Source organism: Oryx dammah, unplaced genomic scaffold (assembly GCF_014754425.2).
Source record: "Oryx dammah isolate SB20612 unplaced genomic scaffold, SCBI_Odam_1.1 HiC_scaffold_19, whole genome shotgun sequence".
Lineage (NCBI taxonomy): Eukaryota > Metazoa > Chordata > Mammalia > Artiodactyla > Bovidae > Oryx > Oryx dammah.
In genome coordinates this window covers 35349174-35371106 of record NW_024070203.1, presented here as the reverse complement: position 1 = coordinate 35371106, position 21933 = coordinate 35349174, and the positions used below count along the sequence as shown (strand labels likewise).

The window sequence follows — 21933 nt, the reverse complement described above, 5'->3', positions numbered from 1 at the left end:
TTTCACCCACTGAAAAGTATCTTACTTTCCCTATGAACTTTTATTAGATCTCAGGGCTGTGTCTGTTTTTTTAAATCCTTTTAAGCCCCTGAATTCAAAGCTGTCCACTTAGTTTCCTGCATACAGCAGATAATGAACACACATTTGTTGCCTCAAGGGCAATGATAGCTTTGACCTTTCTCAACCATCTTAATAATTAGGACATATAGCTTAACAGAAGTACTCTTTCAAAAGTTGACCCTAGAAAAAATTTTATATGACAGTCATAATGCTTGGGTTATCTTTGTAAAGGCTTATTTGATACACTGAAGACTGTATGATCATACTTAAACCTCACATTTTGTTCTGCCCTCCTGCATTGAAATAAGCTAATTCTATAATAGTGAACCCTTTCTTCAGAAATAAACCACTCTAAACACATTCACTGCAATGGACCAAAATTAGGGAAGAACCTTTGATGATTCCAATTCTTGTAACTGTACTTCAAAAGCTCTGTGAAATTGTTAGCTCTGTTTAAACTTCCTGGAAGTTGAGTGACTATCTAGAGATAAGTAGGTAGGGTTCTTAAGATGTTATTTCACCACGTACTATGATAAGTTCTCATAACAGAAATTATCATTTGGAAATCTCCTTAGATCTTATTCAAATGTTAGTTTGCATTTACCCTCAGCAGTTAGGCCAGTGAGTAAAAACCAACTGGAGGAGAACCTTTTTGTTTGCTTATTCTATACACAATGAGAGTCAATTTGTGCTCAGTTGTGTCCGACTTTTTGTGACCCCATGGACTGTAGCCCACCAGGCTCCTCTGTCCATGGGACTCTGCAGGCAAGAACACTAAAGTGAGTTGCCATTCCCTTCTCCAGAGGATCTTCCTGACCCAGAAATCGAACCTGTGTCTCTTGTGTCTCCTGCACTGGCGGGCAGATTCTTTACCCCGGGCTACCTGGAAATGAGAGAGATTGGTAATCCTTTCACATCGAGATGGAAAAAAATAAGAAAGGACATAAAATTAAATAATACAATCAAACTTGATGCATAGAGTAAAGAAAACTTTGTCATTTGAAGGAATACATCAACACTCATATGTATGTCCAGGTATTACAAAATCTTTTATGTGTGTGATCATAAATAAGGTAAACACATTTTCAAAAGGGTAAGTGTTAAGGCCATGTCCTATTAATAAAATTAGAAATAAATTATCACATTCTTATATGACTTCAGGAACTTCCCTGGTGGTCCAGTGGCTAAGACTCCGCTCTCCCAATGCAGGGGACCTGGGTTCAGTCCTTGGTCAGGGAAGTAGATCCCACATGCTGCAACTAAGAGCTTACATGCCACAACTAAAGATTATGAATGCCAAAACTAAAACCTAGTACAGCCAAATAAGTAAGCAAATAAAATACGTACATATATATTGCAAAAGCACCAACTCCAGGGACTTCCCTGGTGGTCCACTGGTTAAGACTGGGCTTCTACTGCAAGAGGTGTGGGTTCGATCCCTGGTCAGGGAACTAGATCCCGTGTGCCACAACTAAGATCCTGCAACTAAGACCTACCTGGCACAGCCAAAAAATTTATATATATATATATATATATATATAAGGCTATGACTTTAAAAAATAGGTAACTACTGGAAAACTAAGAAACATTATCCTAAATATTCCTTGGATGAACAAAAAATTCCAAACTGAAATTACATGGGAAAAAAGGCCATGAAAGAAGAATGTGTCATATTGAACCTCCAAAGTCAATGTTTAAGTTATGCTGGGAAAATATTAGGACTTGAAAACTCTTCATTATTGAAAGAGAAAGAAGATAAAAGAATGCTTTCTTTAGCTATGGGGAGACTGGTAGCTAGCCTCCAAATCCACTCCTTTACCACTGTGAAAGAACAGTAGCCGGGCTCATGACATGTCTAGCTGGGGCCAATTACACTGCACCCCAAAGACCCCCCTTGCAGCTCAATTGGCCGTGGAGCTACATTATCACCAATAAAACATAAGCGACAGTGTTACATGCTGCAGGGGACCGACGGTCACGTTTCCTATCCCCTCCCCACCAGCTGGAATGAAGGCAGGGAAGTGACCCAGTTTTAAAGAAGCACACAGGACATTGCTTTAGAGCTCTGTCAACATACTTTCTGAAAAAGGTCAGAGAGGAAATAATTTAGGTTTTGTGGGTCAACTGATTGCTGTCATAACTACTCATTGTGGCTACTGCCACTCAAACGCAGTCATAGACAAAATGTAAACCAATCAGCATTGTTGTGCTGCAGTTAAACTATTACAGAAGCAGGCAGAGTTATCCCTCATGTAAGGACTTCTGTGGCTTCCCAGGTTGCTCAGGGGTAAAGAATCCGCCTGCCAGTGCAGGAGACAGGTTCAATCCCTGGGTGGGGAAGATCCCCTGGAGGAGGAAATGGCAACCCACTCCAGTATTCTTGCCTGGGAAATCCCTTGGACAGAGGAACCTGGTGGGCTACAGTCCACAGGGTCACGAAGAGTTGGACAGGACTTAGGGAGTAAAACAACAACAAAGAAATTAAATGTCCTTAGTTAGATATGCCGATGTGACTTCTTATTCAGACCAATATGGTGGATTACATTGTTAGATTTTCAAATACTGAACTACATTTGCATGCCTTGAATCAACATCACTTTGGTCTTAATGTACAGTTTTTTGATATGTAGCTGAATTCTATTTATTAATATTTTATGAAGGATTTTTTTGCATTAACTCTTGTGAGGAATGTTGGTCTTACAGTTTGCTTTTCTTATAGTATCTTTGGTTTTCATATCAAAGTAATACTAACTTCATAAAATGAGTTGGAAGGTGTTCTCTCCTCTTCTGTTTTCTGGAATAGATTTTGTAGAATCTGTGTTTTTTTGTGTGTGTGTGTGCTAATTTTTCTTTAAGCCTTTGGGAGAATTCTCCAGTGAAACTATCTGGGCTTCAAGATTTCTTTTGGGAGAGTTTTTAAATTTAAATTCAATTTTCTTAATACTTAAAGAGCAATTCAAATTATGTACTTTTTATTGAGTGAATTATGGTCATTTATATTTTTTGAGGAATTGATCTATTTCATCTAGTTCCCCAAATTTATACATATATTAATAGAGTTGTTTGTAATATTTTTTTATGTTTGCAGAGTCTGTAGTAACACTCATTTCAGTCTTAATATTGGGAATTTTTCTTTTCTCTTGATAAATGACAATGTTGCTAGAAGTTTGTCAATGTTATTGATCGTTTCAAAAACCTAGATTTTGTTCCATTGATGTTCTCTCTTGCTTACAATCACATTGTTTTTGATCTCTATTATTTCCTTCCTTAAGCTTCTTTTGAATTTATTTGCCCTTCTTTTTCTAAGTTCTTGAGGTGAGGGTATAGACTATTGATCTGAGACTTTCCTTTTTTCCTAACGACAATTTGGGGTTAAAATTGCCTTCTTAGCACTGCACTAGCTGTGTCTCACAAATTTTCATATGCTATTTGCATATTAGTTCTATGTTGTTGTTTTTAATTTCCTTTGAGATTTCCTATTTGACACATGGAATATTTTGAAAAGTGTAATTTAGCTTCCAAGTATTTGGAGATTTTTCCTGTTATCTTTCTGTTATTCCTTTCTAGTTTAATCCCATTGTGATCAGAGAACATTCTGTTTGGTTTCAATTCTTTTACATTTGCTGGTTTGTTTTTTTTTTTAATGGAGGGGCTTCCCTGGTGGCTTAGACGGTAAAGAATCTGCTTACAATGTAGGAAACCCAGTTTCGATCCCTGAGTTGGGAAGATCCCCTGGAGAGGGGAATCGCTATTCACTCCAGTATTCTTGCCTGGAGAATTCCATGGACAGAGGAGCCTGGTGGGCTACAGTTCATGGGGTCGAAATTTATGCAGGTTGTCTCGATACATTTCATGGACAGTTGAAGAGAATATGTTAGGTGGAATATTCTGTCAATGTCAATTTGATATGGTAAATAATGGAGAACAGGGAAACATGCTGAAATACACCCGTAAGTATTTGTTGTTCAGTTGCTCAGTCGTGTCCGACTCTTTGCAACCCCATGGACTGATGCACACCAGCCTTCTCTGTCCTTCACTATCTCCTGGAGTTTGCTTAAACTCATATCCATAGAGTCAGTAATGCCATCCAACCATCTCATCCTCCGTCGCCCTCTTCTCCTCCTGCTCTCAATCTTTCCCAGCATCAGGGTCTTTTCCAATGAGTCAGCTCTTTGCATCAGGTAGTCAAAGTATTGGAGCTTCAGCTTTAGCATCAGTCCTTCCAATGAATATTCAGGATTGATTTCCTTTAGGATTCCTATAAGTATACAGTCAGTAAAAATCCAGATGGGGGAACGTCTACAGATACAATGGTCCACGTGCATCAATAGATACATTGTAAAGACGAAGGGATGGAAAGTCAGCCTGTAGATTAAAGGCTTAAAATATACACCAGCATAAATAATGTATGATATTAACCATAGTGTCCAGGGATGGACACATGGGTGATTAAAAAAAAACACTAAAATACACACAAGGAAGCAATTACTGTCAAGTCAGAGTAGCAGTGACTTCTGGAGGGAGGGGACTGGGATGGACAATATGGAAGGGTTACTGAGGTGGCTGGCAAGGCTTTATTTATTAGCTTGCGGTTTTCTTTCTTTCCTTGGGGGGCAGTTACAAGCAGCGGTAGGCTGGTGTGTAACAGCTGACTCTCCAAGGGGGAAAGAAAGCCCTGACTTGTAGAGGTTCCTGATCTCCATCATATAAATACTACCACCTTGGCCAATTTCAGTCTACCAACATGATGTCATTGTGGAGCTGGGAAGAGATTACACAAACAGCTCTTAGGGGCTGTGTGAGCCGGCGCCAGGGCAACACTGGAAGGGTGTGTTCCTTACAATAATTCATTCCGCTGTACATTTATTTTTTTGAATATTTTAAAGTTAAAAAGATTTAAAAATTTGTTTGCACTGGCTAAATGGCCACTTCTAGGACTGGAGCGGGAAATATATAAAAGGAGCCTAGAGCATCTTTTTGTGTCAGAAAGTACAGAAGTGTTTAAAGTGGAAATAAAAGCCCCATAATGATGAGGTGTGTCAAAGGGAAACAGTAGCCAATTGAATGAGTTTCCATGGCCAAAGCTGGATATAATTTTAGCAAGAAGATAAAGTATAACCCCAAGTATAATATCCACAACTACATATTGATATAAATAAGTGGAGGAGGAATAGACATATCTCCTGGGCAGAAAAATCCAAATAATCTGTGTATCCACACAACTGCATAATTCCCTGCCCCTTAAGTAAGGGCTGCACATAAGGACCTCTTTCTAATGAGGACAGTATGGGAAAGGGGTAAAAATAGAGATTTTATAGTAGAGAAACCTGACAAATACAGCCTTAGCCAGGTGAGCAGGTGCAGCATGAATGAGGGTGAGCCGTGCTGATGTTACAGACCCGCCACATGATGTGATGAGAACGGCAGTCGACTCGTGCCGTCTTCCTTCCAGAAAACCGTCGTCCCCGGCTAAGTATGAGAAAAACACCAGACAAACCCCGAATGGGTATACACTTTATAAAATACTTAACCTGGACTCCTCAGAACTGTCCAGGTCGTCAAAAATAAGGACAGGCTGAGGATCTGCCCTAGGCAAGCGGAGCCTGAGAGCGTGTGGCAACAACATGCAAAGTGTCTGTCCTGTGTGGGATCCTGGGTGTTTGGCAGACATTGGTCTCAAAAGCTGAATGAAGCAAGCCTGTCACGTCCAGAAAGAAACCACTGACAGTATTTGTAGCTTCTGATAAAAATCTGCTTTCAAGAGAAAAGTGAAATTTTGGAAACTTTTATCCACACCTTGATGTGGTGGCTTCTCATTACTTTCTGATGAGATGAGTGGTAATATCAACGAGTGTAATTTTTTGGTATTGTGTAATGAAATGTGTCAACATCTGGAAGGTTTGTATAACTCAGGGAATTATTATTTTTTTCAAATGACCAATGTTACAAATTCATACCTCTGTAAAAGACCCATTCAGTGTTCAAGAGAGACCATTGGATTTTAATATTATGCAGTACAAAAAGCACATTGTTACAGTTTCAAATTCTACATGGCAACTAACATTTAAGAAACCGCCACTTGCCAAGTTTGGATATAGTTTCAAAGTAGAATAGCCACAATTATTTGAAAACATTAAAAAAATGCAGCTGTGCCTATCTCTGCACACTAGTTTCCTTCAGATATTTCATCCACAACAACATATCACAACAGACTGAATGTTCAAACAGGTGTGAGGAGCTGTTGCTTTCCATTAAGCCCCAACCTATAGTTAAAAGTACTTGCAAAAATGTTAAACAGTGTCACTCTTCCCGCTAAACTGTTTTTCTTTGCAAAAGAGTTGGTTTTTTATTAAACAAATAAAAGCTCTATTCCTGGAATAGAGGCAAAAAAAAAAAAACAACCAACTATGGATCCATGGTGGTGGAAGGGGGGCGTTATTTTTTATTTTTTTGAGGGGAGGATGTCTCCTTGCAGGTAACGGTAGTCAGGCACTGCTGTTGGGGCACATTGAGAGGAATGCAAGGATAATGGCTGAGCTCCTTCTAGGAAAACTCCTCTGTCCCTAGTAAAGTGCATAGACATGGCTGGCTCTTCCAGCATCTTGCCTGGGATGTAGCTGTGATGCTGAAGCTGGCACACCAACTCAACCTTAAGTCCTGTGACAGCTCCGACCATTTCCTTCTATATTTCATGTTACATGGAATAACCCTTCATCACTTAAACTGATCTTAATTAGCTATTCTGTGACCTGTGATAGAAACCATTCCACACTGATACATGACCTCACACATCTGGGAACGGGGAGGTCACAATCCTCCAAAGGACAGGAATTCTTTTGTTTTTTGGTAGATCTAAATTTATTTCTCTTAGCTTTTATTTTGAAAATTACAGACCTACAGAAAGTTTCCAAGTACAGTGAAGACCCATATAACCTTTACGGAGATACCGTTACTTTGTCACGTGTTATTCCTCTCTCTGGAAAGGACAGGAGTTCTGACGTTGGAGTCGCCCAGTTCTGACTGGGTGAACTCCATTTCTCTTCCTTCTCCTTCCTCATCTTCAGTTCAGTTCAGTTCAGTTCAGTCCGTCAGTTGTGTCCAACTCTTTGCAACCCCATGAATTGCAGCACGCCAGGCCTCCCTATCCATCACCAACTCCCAGAGTTCACTCAGACTCATGTCCATTGAGTCGGTGATGCCATCCAGCCATCTCATCCTCTGTCGTCCCCTTCTCCTCCTGCCCCCAATCCCTCCCAGCATCAGAGTCTTTTCCAATGAGTCAACTCTTCGCATGAGGTGGCCAAAGTACTGGAGGTTTAACCTCAGCATCAGTCCTTCCAATGAACACCCAGGACTGATCTCCTTCAGAATGGACTGGTTGGATCTCCTTGCAGTCCAAGGGACTCTCAAGAGTCTTCTCCTACACCACAGTTCAAAAGCATCAATTCTTTGGCACTCAGCTTTCTTCACAGTCCAACTCTCACTTCCATACATGACCACTGGAAAAACCATAGCCTTGACCAGATGGGCCTTTGTTGGCAAAGTAATGTCTCTGCTTTTCAATACTCCTCATCTTAAGACCCCTCAAAGCAATGGCCGTGGGGGTGATAAGGACTTCCAGCATCAGGAAGGCTAAATTCAGGATTTGTATGCAACAGAACAGGGCCCTGAGTGTCCTGTAGCGTTCTCCCCTGGGTCCAAGAGCAGACGTGAGGTTGCACTACTGTGTGTGTAATGCCATCACCTTCCTGCGGTGGCTCTCAGTGAAGTTCTGAGTGGTGTAAAAGTTGGGGAATAATCCTTTTTAAACTGCTTATAATTGCTATTAAGTCCTATTAATTTTCCTGTAATTAATAGGACGAAGGACCAGTTGATGGTGGTGGTGTTTTTTCAGGGTTAGTCAATAGAGTAGCACTCACACCTCATGCATCACATGGATGTTTGACAGAATCAGCGTTTGTCCAGGGAGAGCCTCATACCTGCTGCACCCACCCTCAGGAACCTAGCTCCTCAACCTTTGTGCTTCTTGTGCTAAAACAGCAGCTCTAGATAATGGATAGCCCCAATTACTTTTCCATTAACTTCTAAATGTTGGCAGATACCCCAGAAATACCTTGGGACTTCATTCAAAATTTAAAACTATATATATATATATATATATATATATATATACACACACCAAGTATGAGTAATATTAGATACATATATATATAGTTTATACTACATACATACATATTTAGTATTACTAGTAATGTATACTAATATAAACATGTACATATCATGTATTACTATTAATATAAACTATATATGCCTATGTATCTAGTATTACTCAGCCATATAATATATATATATATATTATATATTACTTAGCATTAAAAAAGGAACAGTGAAATTCTGCATTGGCAACAACATGGATGGACCTAGAGAATATTATGCTTAGAGATATGGCAGACAGATAAAGACAAAACTGTGATATTACTTATTTATGGAAGCTAAAAAAGAAAACAAATATATATGCAAAATAGAAATAGACTCACAGATACAGAAAACAAACCAGTGGTTACCAAAGAGGAGAGGGAAGCAGAGAGGGGCACTTTAAGGGCATAGGATTAAGACATATAAACTATTATATATAAAATAGATAAGAAATAAGGATGCACTGTACAGCACAGGGAATTACAGTCATTGTCCCTTAATACCTTTTAATGGAGTATGTGCAGTAAAAATGCTGCATCACACTGCTGTCTGCTTGAAATGATTATAATATTATACATCAACTATACTTCAATTTTTTTAATGCCATAATATTGAAACATTCTGGAAGGAGGAAAGCTACCTTTGAGAGCCTCCTGGACTTTCCCTAAATGAGAAATAAACTTTTTTCCTTAAAAAAATGTTTCTAAACCACAGAGGACACTGAAGGCAGTCGTGGCTTTGGCCTCCTCAGCCTTACATGTTAGTTACTACCTAGTCATCAAGTCCAATAATGGGGACTAACAACGAGGTACAATGGATTCACCTATTGTACTCTTTGGAAGGAAAGTTATGACCAACCTAGACAGCATATTAAAAAGCAGAGACATTACTTTGTCAACAAAGGTTTGTCTAGTCAAGGCTATGGTTTTTCCAGTGGTCATGTATGGATGTGAAAGTTGGACTGTGAAGAAAGCCGAGCACCGAAGAATTGATGCTTTTGAACTGTGGTGTTGCAGAAGACTCTTGAGAGTCCCTTGGACTGCAAGGAGATCCAACCAGTCAATCCTAAAGGAAATCAGTCCTGGGTGTTCATTGGAGGGACTGATGTTGAAGCTGAAGCTCCAATACTTTGGCCAACTGATGCAAAGAGCTCACTGATTTGAAAAGACCCTGATGCTGGGAAAGATTGAGGGCAGGAGGAGAAAGGGACAACAGAGGATGAGATGGTTGGATGGCATCATCGACTCAATGGACATGGGTTTGGGTGAACTCCGGGAGTTAGTGATGGACAGGGAGGCCTGGTGTGCTGCGGTTCATAGGGTCACAAAGAGTCGGACATGACTGAGCGACCGAACTAACTAACTAACTAGGCTTCTATTCACTTGTCACTTTCTGATCCTTCCTCATCACCACCATGCAAGCTGAGGGGGATGGATAAAGTCTCTAAGTTTAACACTTCCTAGCATCAACTGATCACTCTCTAATGAGATCTCGTGAGTCCTAGACTTAATCATCTTTCCTTAGTCAGTTCAGTTGCTCAGTCATGTCCGACTCTTTGTGACCCCATGGACTGCAGCACACCAGGCTTCCCTGTCCATCACCAACTACTAGAGCTTGCTCAAAACTCATGTCCATCAAGTCAGTGATGCCATCCAACTGTCTCATGCTCTGTCATCCCCTTCTCCTCCTGCCTTCAATCTTCCCCAGCATCAGAGTCTTTTCCAATGAGTCAGCTCTTTGCAACAGGTAGCCAAAGTACTGGAGGTTCAGCTTCCAATGACTATTCAGGACTGATTTCCTTTAGGATTGACTGGTTGGATCTCCTTGCAGTCCAAGAGACTCTCAAGAGTCTTCTCCAACACCACAGTTCAAAAGCATCAATTCTTCGGCACTGAGTTTTCTTTACAGTCCAACTCTCACATCCATACATGACTCCTGGAAAACTACAGTTTTGACTAGTAGGCAAAGTATTGTCTTTGTTGGCAAAGTAATCTCTCTGCTTTTTAATGTGCTGTCTAGATTGGTCATAGCTTTTCTTCCAAGGAGTAAGCATCTTTTAATTTAATGGCTGCAGTCACCATCTGCAGTGATTTTGGAGCCCAAGAAAATAAAGTTTGTCACTGTTTCCATTGTTTCCCCATCTATTTGCCATGAAGTGATGGGAACAGATGCCCTGATCTTAGTTTTCTGAATGTTGGTTTTTAAGCCAGGTTTTTCACTCTCCTCTTTCACTGTCATCAAGAGGTTGTTTAGTTCTTCTTCACTTTCTGCCATAAGGGTGGAGTCATCTGTATATCTGAGGTTATTGACATTTCTCCCAGCAATCTTAATTCCAGCTTGTGCTTCATCCAGCCCGGCATTTCACATGATGTACTCTGCATATAAGTTAAATAAGCAGGGTGACAATACACAGCCTTGACTTACTCCTTTCCCAATTTGGAACTAGTCTGTTCTATGTCCAGTTCCAACTCTTGCTTCTTGACCTGCATACAGATTTCTCAGGAGGCAGGTCAAGTGGTCCAGTATTCATATCTCTTTCAGAATTTTCCACAGTTTATTGTGATCCACACAGTCAAAGACTTTGGCATAGTCAGTAAAGCAGAAGTAGATGTCTTTCTGGAACTCTCTTGCTTTTTCCATGATCCAACGGATGTTGGCAATTTGATCTCTGGTTCCTCATCTGGAAGTTCATGCACTGTTGAAGCCTGGCTTGGGGAATTTTGAGCATTACTTTGCTAGGGTGTGAAATGACTGCAATTGTGCGGTAGTTTGAACATTCTTTGGCATTGCCCTTCTTTGGGATTGGAATGAAAACTGACCTTTTCCAGTCCTATGGCCACTACTGAGTTTTCCAAATTTGTTGGCATATTGAGTGCAGCACTATCACAGCATCATCTATTAGGATTTGAAATAGGTCAGCTGGAATTCCATCACCTCCACTAGCTTTGTTCGTAGTGATGCTTCCTAAGGCCCACTTGACTTCACATTCCAGGATGTCTGGCTCTAGGTGAGTGATCACACCATCGTGGTTATCTGGGTCATGAAGATTTTTTCTGTATAGATTTTCTGTGTATTCTTGCCACCTCTTAATATCTTCTGCTTCTGTTAGGTCCATACCATTTCTGTCCTTTATTGTACCCATATTTGCATGAATTTTTCCCTTGGTATCTCTAATTTTCTTGAAGAGATCTCCAGTCTTTCCCATTCTATTGTTTCCCTGTATTTCTTTGCATTGATCATAGAGGAACTTTTGACCACTGAGTACCTCTCTCTGTGTGCTGGAGACTTGATAAATGGATTTATATATTGATATTTAAAGGTTCATTTGCATTCACTTAATGTTTTAAAAAATGTATTATTTTTTAAAATTATAACTTAAAAGACCAAATTTTGAAGTTGACTGCATTGTTTTTGGATCCAGGGATAAAGGGCTATTGAAAAGAGTATTTATATTGAACTAGTCAGATAAGAACAAGACCCAGTTTCCCCCACAGTCAGTCTCTCCCATCAGGAAGCTTCCATAAGCCTCTTATCCTTATCTGTCAGATGGCAGACAGAATGAAAACCACAATCACAGAAAACTAATCAAACTGATCACATGGACCACAGCCTTGTCTAACTCAGAGAAACTATGAGCCATGCCATGTGGGGCCACCCAAGACGGATGGTCATGGTGGAGAGCTCAACAAAACATGGTCCACTGGAGAAGGGAATGGCAAACCATTTCAGTATTCTTGCCTTGAGAACCCCATGAACAGTATGAAAAGGCAAAAAGATAGGACACTGAAAGATGAACTCCCCAGGTTGGTCAGTCAGTTCAGTCGCTCAGTCGTGTCCGACTCTTTGCGACCCCCATGAATCACAGCACGCCAGGCCTCCCTGTCCATCACCAACTCCCAGAGTTCACTCAGACTCACGTCCATCGAGTCGGTGATGCCATCCAGCCATCTCATCCTCGGTCATCCCCTTCTCCTCCTGCCCCCAATCCCTCCCAGCATCAGAGTCTTTTCCAATGAGTCAACTCTTCGCATGAGGTGGCCAAAGTACTGGAGTTTCAGCTTTAGCATCATTCCTTCCAAAGAACACCCAGGACTGATCTCCTTCAGAATAGACTGGTTGGATCTCCTTGCAGTCCAAGGGACTCTCAAGAGTCTTCTCCTACACCACAGTTCAAAAGCATCAATTCTTTGGCACTCAACTTTCTTCACAGTCCAACTCTCACATCTATAAATGACTACTGGAAAAGCCATAGCCTTGACTAGACAGACTTTTGTTGGTAAAGTCATTCCTTGGTAGGTGCCCAATATGCTACTGGAGAAGAGTGGAGAAATAACTCCAGAAAGAACGTGGATATGACTGGTGATGGAAGTCCAATGCTGTAAAGAACAATATTGCATAGGAACCTGGAATGTTAGGTCCATGAATCAAGGTAAATTGCAAGTGGTCAAACAGGAGATGGCAAGAGTGAACATCAACATTTTAGGAATCAGGGAAATAAAATGGACTTGAATGGGCGATTTTAATTCAGATGACCATCATTTCTACTACTGTGGGCAAGAATCCCTTAGAAGAAATGGAGTAGCCCTCATAGTCAACAAAAGAGTCTGAAATGCAGTACTTGGGTGCAGTTTCAAAAACAGAATGATCTCTGTTCATTTCCATGGCAAATCATTCAGTATCACAGTATTCCAAGTCTATGCCCCAACTACTAATACTGAAGAAGCTGAAGTTGAACAGTTCTATGAAGACCTACAAGATCTTCTAGAACTAAAACCAAAAAATGATGTCCTATTCATCATAGGGGATTGGAATGCAAAAGTAGGAAATCAAGAGATACCTGGAATAACAGGCAAATTTGGCCTTGGGGTACAGAATGAAGCAGGGCAAAGGCTAACAGACTTTTGCCAAGAGAACACACTGGTCATAGCAAACACACTTTTCCAACAACACAAGAGATGACTCTACACGTGGACATCACCAGATGGTCAACACCAAAATTAGACTGATTATATTCTTTGCAGTCAAAGATGGAGAAGCTCTATACAGTCAGTGAAAACAAGACTGGGAGCTGTCTGTGGCTCAGATCATGAATTCCTCATTGCCAGATTCAGGCTCTGGGAAGATCCCACATGCTGTGAAGCAACTAAGCTCATTCTACAACTACTGAGCCTGTGCTCTAGAGGCTGGGAGCCACAGCTCCTGAGCCCACATGCTGCAGCTAGTGAAGACTGCAAGCCCTAGAGCCTGTGCTCAGCAACAAGAGAAGCCACCACAATGAGAAGCTCACACACCGCAACTAGAATGTAGCACCTGTTCACCACAACTAGAGAGAGCCCGCATGCAGCAAGGGAGACCCAGTACAGCCAACAAATAAAGCGTTTCCTTTACAGTCTCCTTCCATTCCTCAGAGCCAGAGATTTTCTGAAGTCAGAGTCCTGGGTCTGGACTCCTGCTCAGCCTCTAAGGCCCCATGGGCAAACCATTTGCTTCCAGAACAGGAAGAGGTGCTTCCAGAACTGGCTGTCTGGCTTTGCTGGACAGCCAGACCTCTAGCACTGTCCACTGGCCCCACTACCGGGTCATCAATCTTCAAGGGTTGAGAATTGTTCCACTGGGTGCCAGTACTGTTGGGATGCCTCTTCCACTGGGTGAGCAACTGTGGCATCAGCTCCTCAGTGGTCTGCATGATCCCTTCGGGAAATTCCAGTGTAAGTACATAATCCAGCACTTAAGCCACTGAGACCCAACACTTCCAATCTCCATCATGAGAGATGCTGGGATGCTTCTTACAAAATGAATGCTGGGCTCTTAAGAACACCCTCTGTAACCGCCGAGTTTCACATTTCCTGTTTTCCCCACTACCTCCATCCAGTCACCAGCAGCCACTGTGAATACAGGCATGCATGCTCAGTCATGTCCGAATCCTTTGCAACCCCATGGACTGTAGCCCACCAAGCTCCTCTGTCCATGGGATTTCCCAGGCAAGAATACTGGAGTGGGTTGCCATTTCCTTCTCCAGGGGATCTTCCTGACCCAGGGATTGAACCTGGGTCTCCTGCACTGTGGGCAGATTCTTTGTCGTCTGAGCCACCAGGGAAGTCGAAGTTCATGAGAAGTTCTTACTTCATGCAGAATTACCCCTAAGAGTCCAAACACTGGGGTCTTTTTTTTAAAAAAAAAGCTTATTTTATTTATTTGGCTACACTTGGATGGGATCTTTAATTGGAGCATGTGGGATCTAGTCCCCTGACCAGGGATTGAACGGGGCCCCCTACAGTGAGAGCTCGAAGTCTTAGCCACTGGACCAGCAGGGAAGTCCCCATACATTGTTAACAGCTCCCCATCTCTCTTTTACCAGATCTTTGCTGTGCTTTATTCTGTATTCACTTCTCTCTCAGGTAAGCAGTCTCCTAAAGGTGCTGGTTCTTCACTGACCTAGAAAATTCCCTAAACTGAGGCTTATTGAATCAATCATTATGGCCAAGAGAAGGAAAACATGATGATTAGATAGACCTGGAGACCCTAATCAATAAAAATATTCCCTTAACCACTGGAACTTACAGAGAAGTTAGTGTCCAAAATAATTAAACTGTGCTAACACTCCAAGTGGCTCAGACATGCCTGGTAATTGCCCTGTGATGGTTTTCCCCTTCCCAAGAAGGCCACAAGAATCGAGTCATCACAGTTCTGAAGAAGAAGGAAAGTACCCTGGAAACGTCTGAATGAGTGCAGAGCACAGTTGGGAAGGACTGTTTTCAGGACATGCAGAGCAGGGTCTTCAGAATCCTCTCCCACAACCCAAAGTCTTCCTCGGTGGCTCAGTGGTAAAGAATCCACCTGCCAATGCAGGAGACGTGGGTTCGATCCCTGGGTCAGGAAGATCCCCTGGAGGAGAAAATGGCAACCCACTCCAGTATCCTTGCCTGGGAAATCCCATAGACAGAGGAGCCTGGCAGGCTACAGTTCATGGGGCCACAAAGAGTTGGACATAACTGAACACACATCCACAAGCCCACAGCCCTAATGATAAACATGAAACAGCATGAGGGTGTGGGGGACAGGACATCATCACAGCTGGACTCAGGATGTAGACACACTAGGGAAGTTTACACTCCAAGTCCCCCTTACTGCCCTGGCTTTGCCAGAGGCCAGTCCCCTGGTGAGTGTAGAAGACAACAGTCTCTCTCTGGCTGCATAATATCTAGCACTTCCTAACAATGCCTTGGTTTTCTTTTCAGAAATTACTTCTCCCTACAATGTTTCATGGTCTGGTTAAGATAGTATATCCAGGTACCCACTTTCCACAAGGGGAACCAAAGCTTCACGTACTGTCTTTCCACATGCTGTGCCACCAGGAAGGGAGAAGAGTGGACGAAATAGACCTGCAGGTGACTCCATCTGAGACGAAAATAATGACCGTGGGACACTCAGTCCAACAACTGTCAACCTGGCCATACTTTTCTGTCCAGATTGGTTCAGTGGTTCCTGTTTTCTGGTTTTGTAGAAACGTCTCAGTTCTTCCCAGGTGGCACTAGTGGTAAAGAATCCACCTGCCAATGCAAGAGACAGAAGTGACATGGGTTTGATCCCTGGCTCAGGGAGATCCCCTGGAGGAATAAATGGCATCCCACTCCAGTATTCTTGCCTGGGAAATTCCCTGGACAGAAGAGCCTGATGGGTTGCAGTCCATGGGGTCGCAAAGAGTTGGACATGACTGAAGTGACTTAGCATGCATGCATGCTCAGGTCTTGCCCACTTCTGAGTGTATTTCTTAAGGTTCCCAAGTCTGTGATCCTGCAAAATCTCTCCAATAAACTTCTCCTTGCCTAAGTTGGTTTCCACTACTTTGGGGGAACCTAAGAAGCCTAACTAATACAGTGGTTAACCGTGGATTATAGTAAATTGAATGAGGCTGTTCCTGCTGTGTCAATGCTATGCCTCATTTTGTTTCTGTATTGAAAGATTATCCTAAATCCCCCTAATTTTTATAAGCTTTTATGAATCCAGCTAATGCAGACTTCTCTCCCTGAACACCACTGAAAGCAATGATAATCTGATGTATTCATTTCCTAGTTTATGTCATAACATGGTGCCATGGAATTTAAGCTTATGTCCTACAGTAGATCCAAGTATTATAACGAGCCATCACATTGATAATATATTGATGTGCTCATCTGTGCTCAGGTGTGTCTGACTCTTTTGTGACCCCATGGACTGGAGCCCACCAGGCTCCTCTGTCCATGGGATTTCCCAGGGAAGAATACCCGAGTGGGTTGCCATTTCCTTCTCCAGGGGATAGTCCCCAACTCAGGGACTGAATCCATATCGCCTGCATTGGCAGGCGGATTCTTTACCACGAGCGCCACCATGGGGCTGTACATACATGGAAAACAGAGTGTAGGTTAATTATGCAAGAAACAAACCAAATAATAGGAAAGTATAAGTTAAAAGTCCTGGAAACATAGAATTGAACAGAGGGCTACCTCAAATCTAAAGCCATTCAAAATGAAGATTTATAGTAATTTCATATCTTCTACCATGCTTCCTGGACCCTGCTTCTTCTGACATTAGCTGTGTTGTTCAAAGTTGGAGCCACAATTCCACTTCATCTGGACAAACAAGCTTCCTAATGTGCCAACTCAACACCATTCCTTTTGGTGGAAAATGACACAAGTTACAGAATGCCTGCTATCTCCTGTGGGGTCATCTGGGGCAAATTACTATGTGGCTACCTCCTTCCTTGGGTTGGGCTGAATGTGGGGACCAATACCAAGGCCAGTTATTAATAACATCTGGTCATATAATTGGACATTATCGTCTGCAGGCGAGAGCGAGGTCATATGGGATTACACTCAATAGTGCAAGAGACCATGCTATTCTTTTCCGGTAATCTGTAAATTAATGGTCTTTGAAATGTGGCGATGTTAATTGGGACATAGAAATCCCAAATCAGCCTCCAGTCGATTGGTCCACTGACACAGTTTATATAATATAATACTGTACTCCCCTGGTGGTACAGTAGTGAGAACCCACCTGCCAGTGCAGGGAACATGGGTTCAATCCCTGGTTTGGGAAGGTTCCACTGTGGAGCAACTATTCCACTAGCCTGGGGCCGCAACTGCTGAAGCCTGTCTGCCCCGGAGCCTGTGCACTGAAACAAGAGAGGCCACCGCAGTGAGCCCACGCACAGCAGCTAGAGAAAGCCTGCTCACAGCAACTAAGACCCAGTGCAGCCACAAATAAAAAACAGACACATAAATAATTTTTTAAACTTATACAATAGTGATCTGAGACATACAAAAGCCCGAAATCAAGCATTTCTATGAATAAGGCAGCATAGACATTTAACCCTTGGACGACATGGGGTCAGAGACACTGACCCCCAAGCAGTTCAAACTCCATATACAACTTTACAGTTGTCCCTCCATAACTGAGGTTTCACATCCTCAGATTCAATCAACTGTGACTTGTGTAGTATTGTAGAACATATGTACTGAAAAAAATCCACATATCCATTGATATTTTCGAATTGTGGTGCTGGAGAAGACTCTTGAGGGTTCTTTGGACTGCAAGGAGATCAAACCAGTCAATCCTAAGGGAAATCAATCCTGAATATTCATTGGAAGGACTGATACTGAAGCTGAAGATCCAATACTTTGGCCACCTGATGCGAAGAGCCGACTCATTGGAAAAGATCCTGATGCTAGGAAAAGGGAGAGAAAGCTCTGATATAAGCTACTGACAAAGTGGCCCAAACCTCAGTAAACACAGGGAGGGAAATATTGAGAGGAAGCCCTCCAGAAGGTTCTTTATCCATTTCCTGCCTGAACATGGCCCATTGAGACTGTACCCCAGCTTCCCCATCTCAACAAGCCCTAAAGACCTTCTAACAACTGGGGTCCTCCTCCAGACTGGAGGATTGGGAGGGCAGGGGTTCAATCCCTAGTTTGGAAACTAAGATCCCACATGCTATGGGGCAACTAAGCCCACGTGGGGCAAGTAGAGAGTCTGTGTGCCACAACGAAAGATCATGAGCAACCGAGTAAATAAACACTAAAAAAAAAAAAAAAGAAAAACCTAATCAAATAAAAGCCACACTATGGTATCATTTTTTTAAAAACAAACACAAAAACCCCCAAACCAATACTGTGTAATAGATCTTATTGGTGTAATCCCATAATACATTTTTATGAGTTTCATAAATAATAATTAGCAGGCCCTGATCTAAGTAATTGGAACTCTCTTAATCTTCACATAAGAGATAGGTATATGATCCTGAGATAGGCATATGTTCTTCACTTTGCAGATGAGGAAACTTAGGGGTAAGAAACCCAGGCCATCTGGCCTGAGAGACTGAATACCCAGTTAAATATTCTTAGGCAGATGAGCAGATGATGGATCTAATGAACTTAGGGTTTGTGAATGGGTAGAGTACCATATTTTCATTATTACCTTATATTTTATGTAAATAATAAAGTCAAATTGTGAAGAATAAGTAGTTTATGCTATTTATTATCTTTAAAATAATAAAGATTACATTATAGAAAGTCACATCATTTTGCATTATGTGTAATGCTCAAGTTAAGGCACTGTACTGCTCTCACTTGGCCAATCTTCACAGCATTTCTGATATCATATAACAGTTTCAGAGCCCTAGAGTGTAATTCCAACTATGTGACAGCAATGAAATAGATTCTGCAATATAGACTTATTGTAGAATATAATTGTACTTTCTTAGTTTACTCTATTCACTATCTTTTTTATATTTCAGGTTTGACATATCTGCATTTTTACCATAACATTTAATAGTTTACATTTTTTAGATTTCTGTTGTTATTACTCCAGATACTGTTAGTTGCTCAGTCGTTTCTGACTCTTTGTGACCCCATAGACTATAGCCCACCAGGCTCCTCTGACCATAAATTCTCCAGGCAAGAATACTGGAGTGGGTTGCCATTCCCTTCTCCAGGGGATCTTCCCTACCCAGGAATCAAATCCAGGTCTCTGGCATTGTAGGTAGATTCTTTATTGTCTGAGCCACCAGGGAAGCTCCATTACTTCAGATAGGGCTCCCCAAATTTTGTTCCAAATTTTAGAAGTTATTTTAATGATTATCCTGATTTCTTAAATAAAAAGACTGAGGCTCAAACAGGTTAAATATTATACATGATATCCCATGGTAAGTCACAGAGGTAATATAGAATAGAAATCTTATTCTAGGGTTCAGAAGACTTCCAATAGCTTATGTAAATGGACTGTTTATTAACATATCTTCTTGGAACAAATATGCTTCAGAAGCATAGACCTATCTTCAGAAAAATGTGTTTACACATCACCTATGTGCTCTAAGTGCAGAAATAAAGTCAAGATAGAACTTTACCATTTGACTTTTCAAAACATAAATCCTAACATCTTCCTGTGTTTTTTCATGAACAGGGTGTTATTGTTGGTTTTTTCCCAAAGGTGTGAAATGAAAACTGTCTTTTTTTAAAATAAAAATTAGAACAGAAGAACTCATGGCTGAACAGCAAGATCCTGGATTTAATCTCAACATCTGATTTTCCACAATATATGGAGGAACAGTATATGACTGTGACTCTTTTTATTTCTTCAGATTTTTCCTAAGATCTTTCGTATTTGTTATTATTTGACTCTCTGGTTGTAGCTCTGAATCATTTTCATTCTTTTTCCTCCTCTAACTCTGCTTCAAAACTTCTGTAACTTATTTGCTGTGAAGTCTAGAATCTCTTCTGCAAGTGAGCTTACTGGGTGCGCCAGACAGCCATGGACCCCAAAGACTGCTAAGGACTCCATATGTTGCTAAGAAGTCTTGCTAATTTGCTCTATCAGCTGAATGGGGTGTCAGAGAATTTTCTTTTCCTTTATGAACTCAGAGTGTTTGTGCTGTGACCTGTATCAGCAATTCTGTTTGGATCGATCACTTTCAGCTTACCATTTTTCATCCCTCCGTGAACGTTGCACCTAATTTTTCCTGTAATCGGTTCAACAAGTGTCAGCTGTTCATGTTTCAACTCTTTCTGCCAATAACTGCTGGAAGTGATTTAATGCAGCTGGAGAATAAACTGACAATCATTATAGCCTGCAAAATGTGAAAAAAATTTCATTGCACTATTGTGATCTTAGGATCACAATAGTGGACGATGGGGGCGGGGGGAGTGGAGGGGTAGGGGGGGAGCCTGCTTTATAATAATTAAAGAACTTGTAGAAGAGGGTGATTCCTGGGGCAAGTTCAACTGTTTATCCGGTAGTGGACGATGGGGGCGGGGGGAGTGGAGGGGTAGGGGGGAAGCCTGCTTTATAATAATTAAAGAACTTGTAGAAGAGGGTGATTCCTGGGGCAAGTTCAACTGTTTATCCGGTGAACCCTCTTCCAGGGCTTGTTTGATAAGAATTCACTGTAAGTGCCCAAGGGAAATGCCTTCATCTGAATGGGGTTGTGGTGCTGCCTGCGCTTGGATGGTTTCCTCAGCTGATAAAAGTCCTCGCTAAGGAACCGCACAGATGTGGCTCCTTTGGGGAAGATGAAGGCAGAGGAGAAAAACAACGGGGCGGAGCGGAGGGGCAGCAGCCAGTGATGCCTGCAGGCCGACGGGGTCCCCTCTTGCAGGCTGGCTCAGCTGCGCTGCAGAAGAGATGCCCTCACCTCTCCCGCGGCGCCCTCACCTGCCCGGCGACCTCTCGCCGTCGTCGGGGGACGCGCGGCCCTGCAGCAGCCCCTGCGAGCTCTTGGGGGGCATCCTGCCACGGGCCCCGCGCCTCCGGCGCCGGCTGGCCTGGTGCTCCATCGACTGGGAGCAGGTGTGTCTGCTACGGAGGCTGGGCGCGGGGGGCTTCGGCTCAGTGTACGAGGCCACCTACCACGGTGTGCGCGTGGCGGTCAAGCAGGTGAGCCGGTGCTCCAAGAACCCGCGGGCGTCAAGGCGCAGCTTCTGGGCCGAGCTCAACGCGGCCCGGCTGCGCCATGCTAACATCGTGCGCCTGCTGGCGGCCAGCACGCGCCCGCCACCGGGTTTCGACAGCCTGGGGACCGTCATCATGGAGTTCGGGGGCAACATTACCTTGCACCAGGTCATCTACGGCCCCACCGGCTGCCGCGGGGACTCCGGCGCGCAGCTGGGCTTGGAGAGGTGTCTAAAGTACTCCCTAGACGTGGTCAGCGGCCTGCTGTTCCTCCACGCGCAAAGCATCGTGCACTTGGACCTCAAACCGGCCAACATCCTTATCAGTGAGCAGGATGTCTGCAAGATTGGGGACTTCGGCTGCTCCGTGAGGCTGGAAGACCTGCGGAGCCCGCGGACGCCTCACCACCTGGGCGGCACCTACACTCACCGAGCCCCGGAGCTCCTCAAAGGAGAGCCTGTTACACCCAAGGCCGACATCTACTCCTTCGCCATCACCCTCTGGCAGACGAGCACGCGGGAGGCGCCCTTCTCGGGGGAGCAGCAGCACGTGCTCTACGCCGTGGTGGCCTACCACCTCCGGCCCGCCCTCCGGGCACCCGTCTTCACCGACTCGGTCCCCAGGAAGACGCTGGCGGGCATCGTCCAGCGTTGCTGGGCGGCCCTTGCTCCCGAGAGGCCGAGCGCAGAACTTCTCTTGGGGGACCTCCACGCTTTGAAAGAGGAGCTGAGAGGACTCGAGACTGGATCCAAATAA

At 43.0% G+C, this 21933-nt stretch overlaps 1 protein-coding gene across 1 annotated transcript; it reads left to right on the top strand.

Annotated features, from left to right (window-relative positions):
* The first annotated feature begins 20910 nt into the window (after positions 1 to 20910).
* On the top strand, positions 20911 to 21933 carry MOS (MOS proto-oncogene, serine/threonine kinase). The gene has a single exon (XM_040261684.1). It carries the CDS (start codon positions 20911 to 20913, stop codon positions 21931 to 21933), a length of 1023 nt encoding a protein of 340 aa, XP_040117618.1.

Excerpts from the sequence above, each read along its gene's own strand:
- MOS (XM_040261684.1), top strand. The coding sequence starts at position 20,911 with ATGCCCTCACCTCTCCCGCGGCGCCCTCACCTGCCCGGCGACCTCTCG.